Raw genomic sequence first — 5,764 nt, 5'->3', positions numbered from 1 at the left:
AACAAATTATGGATAACATTGAGAAGAATGGGAATTCCAGAACACTTGATTGTACTCATGAGGAACCTATACATAGATCAGGAAGATGTCGTTCAGACAGAACAAGGGGATACTGCATGGTTCAAAATCAAGAAGGGAGTGTATTAAGGTTGTATCCTTTCACCATACTTACTCAATTTGTATGCTGAGGAAATAATCCAAGAAGGTAGATTATATGAAGAAGAATGTGGCATCAGGATTGGAGGAAGACTCATTAACAATCTGCGATATGCAGATGACACAACTTTGCTTGCTGAAAGTGAGGATGACCTGAAGCACTTACTGGTGAAGATTAAAGACACTAGTGTGCAGTATGGATTACGCCTCAACATAAAGAAAACACAAATCCTCACAACTGGTCCAATAAGCAGCTTCATAATAAATGGAGAAAAGATTTAAGTTGTCAAGGACTTCATATTACTTAGCTCTACAGTCAACACCAATGGAAACAGCAGTCAAGACATCAGATGATGTATTGCATTGGGCAAATCTGCTGCAAAAGACCTTTTTCAAGTGATGAAGAGCACTAAAGTGAGCCTAAAGTGAAGACTGAAGTGTGCCTAACCCAAGCCAGGGCATTTTCAGTCATCTCTTAAGCATGTGAGAGCTGGACAGTGAATAAGGAAGACTGAAGAAGAATTGATGCTTTTGAGTTGTGGTGCTGGAGAACAATGCTAAGAGTACCACGGTCTGCTGAAAGGACTAACAAATCTGTCCTGGAAGAAGTGCAGCCGGAATGCTCCTTATAAGCGAGAATGGTCAGACTTTGTCTCACCTACTTTGGTCATGTTGTCAGAAGGCACCATTCTCTGGAGAAGGATATCATGCTTGCTAAAGTGGAGGGTCAGCAACGAAGGGGAAGGCCCTCAATGAGATGGATTGACACAGTGACACAGTGGCTGCAACTATGGGCTCAGGTATAGCGAGGATTGTGAGGCTGGCACAAGACCGAGTAGTGTTTCTTTCTGCTGTGCATAAGGTTGCTATGAGTCGGAGACTATTTGGTGGCACCTATCAACAACAGCAACATTTGAAAGTAAATCCAAAAATTGTCATTATACTCTTCCATATTTAAATTTGCATTTCTTAAAAAGAGGGGATTTTTTTTTTTTTCCTACATAACCTTATCTATTTGTCAATCCCAGTAAAATGATAATTTTCCAAATTGTCTCAGTTTATTTGAAACAGCATCCAGGCAGGATTTGCACATTGTATTTGGATGTAATTTTTCTGCAGTTTCTAGTCATCTAGAACAATTCTTCCTTTGACTTTTTTGAAGAAGTTAGGTCAGTGGTAGTACAAATTGTTCTACGTTCTGGATTTGTCTCTTTGTTTCTTCCTGGCATCATTCATTTCTATACCTTATATATTTCATGTGAGGAACTCTGGTGGTACAGTGGTTAAGGCATTTGGCTGCTGACCAAAAGGTCAGTCAGTGATTGGAACCTACCAGCCACTTCATGGAAGACAGATGAGACAGTCTGCTTCTGTAAAGATTTTTAGACTTGAAAATCCAATGGGGGTTGCTGTGAGTCAGAATCGATGCAACACCAATGAGTTTTTTGTTTTTTGATATATTTCATGTGAAGTATGTGGTAGTTAGCTGTCAAAGCTTGAATAGATCTACTGTTTTAGCAAGAATGATTTATAGGTAATACTATGAACTTTACTTTGCAACACATCAGAAAGTACTTAATGTATAGATACCCTAGAAAAACCCATTCCTTTAAATAAATTTTAAAATCCCTGACTGCCATGTTTGCTGCATTTATTCTTAGAATTTTAGAATAGAAGAATCTTAGATGTTTTCTAGTACAATGTAGTGCATTAAGAAGACTGGGAATTCCAGAACACTTGATTCTGCTCATCAGGAACCTGTATAAAGACCTGGGAAGCTGTCATTTGAACAGAACAAGGGGATACTGCATGGTTCAAAATCACAAGGGGCGTGTGTCAGGTTGTATCCTTTCACCATACTTACTCAATCTATATGCTGAACAAATAATCCAAGAAGCTGGATTATATGATGAAAATTGTGGCACCAGGATTGGAGGAAGACTCAATAACAACCTGTGATACATAAATGACAAACTTTGTTTACTGAAAGTGAGGATGACTTGAAGTACTTACTGATGAAAATTAAAGACTTCAGTCTGCAGTGTGGATTACATCTCAGCATAAAGAAAATGTAAATCCTCACAATTTGACCAATAAGAAGCATCACAGTAAATGGAGAAAATACTGAAGTTGTCAAAGACTTGCTATTACTTGATTCCACAATCAACACCATTGGAAACATCAGTCAAGGGATCAGATAGCATTGGGCATATCTGCTGCAAAAGACCTTTCAAGTGCTGAAGAGCAAAGATACCTCCTTGAAGACTAAGGTGCGCCTAGCCCAAACCATGGTATTTTCAATCATCTCATGTGCATGTGAGAGCTGGACAGTGAATAAGGAAGACCAATGAAGAGTTGATGCTTTTGAGTTGTGTTGTTGGCAAAGAATATTGAGAATATCATGGACTGCTAAAAGAACAAACAGGTCTGTCCTGAAAGAAGTGCGGCCTTGGAAGCAAGAATGGCCATACATACTTCATCTCACCTACTTTGGTTATGTTGTCATTTCCTGGAGAAGGATATCATGCTTGGGTAAAGTGGAGGGTCAACTAAAAAGTGGAAGGCCTTCAATGATATGGATTGACACCATGGCTGCAATGATGGGCTTAGGTATAGCAAGGATTGTGAGGCTGGCACAAGACCAGGCAGTGTTTCGTTCTCTTGTACATGGGGTTTCTATGAGTCAGAGCTAACTCAATGGCACCTAACAAGAACAACACTACAGTCTTTTCGTTTAATAAGTGAAGAAATTAAGCTCAAATAAATTGACTTGCTGAGGATTTTGTCTTGTTGGTTGTAAATTTGAGGGTTTTTAAAATATATTTTTACCTATAGTTCTGCAAAAGTATAGCCTAATAAAACCAAAACCATACCCACTGCCATCTAGTCAGTTTCAACTTATACAACCCTATAGGACAGAGTAGAACTGCCCCATAGGAATCCAAGGCTGTGTAATCTTTATGAAAGCAGAGTGCCACATCTTTTTCCCACAGAGCAGCTGGTGGATTTGAACTGTGGATCTTTCTGTTAGCAGCTGAGCACTTTAATCACTATATCGTAATAGTCTAACTGTTTTTTAACTTTAAAATGTAGTAAAAGAATGAAATTATCTTTTTGATTACTATTCCATAAATCATAATGTTACTGAGAATTTGGATTGAAATGCCATCTGCTTTGTGTTATAAACTTAAGTGTAACTAATCTTTTCTTCCTCCTTCTCATTCAAGAGTATCGATGAAATCTCCGTCTCTAGCATTACACCCACCTCAGAAGTGCAAAGATAGAGGAATTTTACATCCTAAACGAAACACTGATGACCGATCAGATCAGTCTTCTGTGAAATCTACAGATAGTGGTAGTTACCCAAGTCCTTGTGCGAGCCCTTCTCCGCCATCCTCAGGAAAGGTAAAGTACCTAAAACATAGTAAGGAACAGATTTATAGCACATCTGATGTTACATACTCAAATAAAATTACAAAAGTATTCTACTTCTGATTAACTAATTATGGCCTTTGTTCTAGATAAAAGCTGAAGCTGACAGAGTTGACATACTTTGAGTAAATTTTTTATATTTTCATGCTTGCTAAATATTTCTAGTTACTAACATTTTTGCTTAAAGCTTGAACACTGACAGCATGTAGCTAGGGTAGTTTATTATTTCTACTTCTTTATAATCTTTTTTGTTAAAACCAAGCAAAAAAAATGTTAATTTATATATTCAGAATTAAAAATACTGATTTCTTTGAATTGTTAATTGATTTCTCTTGTTTGGTAGTTATATTAAAATACAAGATAGGATAAGATTAAGAAGGTGAGAAATGTTGATATAGAATTGAGAACTGTGTATCTTTTTTTGTAATCACATGAATAATTTCAAATGTTTAGAACAAAACACTTCTATCACCACTAGCCCCTTGTAACCACTTCACTGCTCTTGGTTCCTAGAATTTTTCTAGAATTTCCTGTAAATAGTTGTAAACATGTAGCTTTTTGTGTCTGTCTTTTATCAGTTACCATAATGCTTTTGAAATACATCCGTATTATTGAGTATATTATTAGTTTATTACTTTTTATTGCTAAGTAGATAAGGCATTTGACTGATAACTAAATTTGGTAGTTCAAACCCACTAGCCGCTCTGTGGAAGAACCCAATGGGGGTCGCTATGAGTCAGAATTGAGTTGATGGCAGTGGGTTTTTGGTTTTTTATTCCATTGTATGGATATACCAAATTTGTTTATCCATTCACCAGCTGAGAGAAATTTAGGTTGTTTCCAGTTTTTGACTACTATGAATAAAGTTACTATAAACATTTAAGTATAAGTTTTTGTGTGGAAATATTTATCTTGAATAAATACCTAGGAATAATTTTGTGGTGTTGTATCATAAGTGTATGTTTACAAGAAACTACCCAACTGTTTTCCAAAATGATGGTAGTATTTCATTCTCTCCAACAATCTGTAAGAGTTCCAATTGCTTTACGTCCTTGACAGTACTTGACATGTCTTCTTAATTTCAATCATTCTAGGGAGCTCTGGTGGCATAGTACCTAAGGCATCTGACTGCTAACCAGAAGGCTGGTGGTTCAAACCTACTAGCCACTCCCTGGAAGGAAGGTTGGGCCGTCTGCTTCTGTAGTGATACCACCTTCGAAATTCAAGGAGGGGTCACTATGAGTCAGATCTGACTCGACGACAATGGGTTTGGTTTGGTTTGGTTTGGTTTAGTGGGTATATAATGATATTCTATTATGGTTTTAATGTACATTTCCCTAGTGACTAATGATATTGGATGTCTTTTCATGTGCTTATTTGCCATTCATCTTTCTTCTTTGTTGAAGTATCTGTTCAATTTTGTTGTCCATTTTTTTTCTGTTTATCAATTGTTTGCATGTTTTTATTGAGTTGTAAGAGTTCTTTATATATTTTGGATTTAAGTCTAATTTATTACATGTTTTGTGAATTTTTTCTAACAATCTTTGGCTTCCCTTTTTATTTTCTTAAAAATGTCTTTTTTTCTCTTGTAATCTCTACCTAACAACACATAAACATTTCATCAGTTTCTACACGTAGATTTCAGTAATATGGTTTGCATTCTTCAAGTTGTGCACCCATTTTTGCTCTCTTTATCCAGACTATCCCATTACCTACCATTAGTATACCTACAATGCACTCTAAGCTTAAATCCTTCTTTTCCCCTTCCTCCCATCCCTGGTAACCACTTTTGAATTCTATATATTTATTTATTTATATAAGTGTGATAGTTGAAGATGTGTCAACTTGGCTGGACTCCAGTTGTGAGTGGTGGTTCCCATGATGGATCACATGACTGCGTTCTAAGCGGCCGGTCGGCCTAGGGGGAGTTTCCCCAGGGGTGTGGCCTACCTGCAATACTATCCCAGGGACAAACTGGAAGAACGGCATTCCGGACTATATACTTCCTGGAGCGAGCAGCTCGCTGCTCGCCCTGGAGGTTTTCGGATTCATTCTTTGTTGGGCACAGCAACATGGGCTCCCACTTACCAAGGCTGATTTGGCTACCGCCACCGCTGAGTGCACAATCTGTCAACAGCAGAGACCTACCCTGAGTCCACGATATGGAAACATTCCT

General features: G+C 37.5%; 1 protein-coding gene across 1 annotated transcript in view; it reads left to right on the top strand.

Moving 5' to 3' along the window:
• YTHDC2 (YTH domain containing 2) overlaps nucleotides 1-5,764 on the top strand; it is a 160,166-nt gene that overhangs the window by 130,650 nt on the left and 23,752 nt on the right. Inside the window, exon 26 of the mRNA XM_007947571.2 lies at nucleotides 3,384-3,561. Coding sequence (XP_007945762.1) covers nucleotides 3,384-3,561 — 178 coding nt within the window. The remainder of the gene's footprint in view (nucleotides 1-3,383; nucleotides 3,562-5,764) is intronic.

This window comes from Orycteropus afer, unplaced genomic scaffold (assembly GCF_000298275.1).
Source record: "Orycteropus afer afer isolate SDZICR_OR568_19922 unplaced genomic scaffold, OryAfe1.0 scaffold00191, whole genome shotgun sequence".
NCBI classification, from domain to species: Eukaryota; Metazoa; Chordata; class Mammalia; order Tubulidentata; family Orycteropodidae; genus Orycteropus; species Orycteropus afer.
This window is presented reverse-complemented; position numbering and strand designations above follow the sequence as displayed.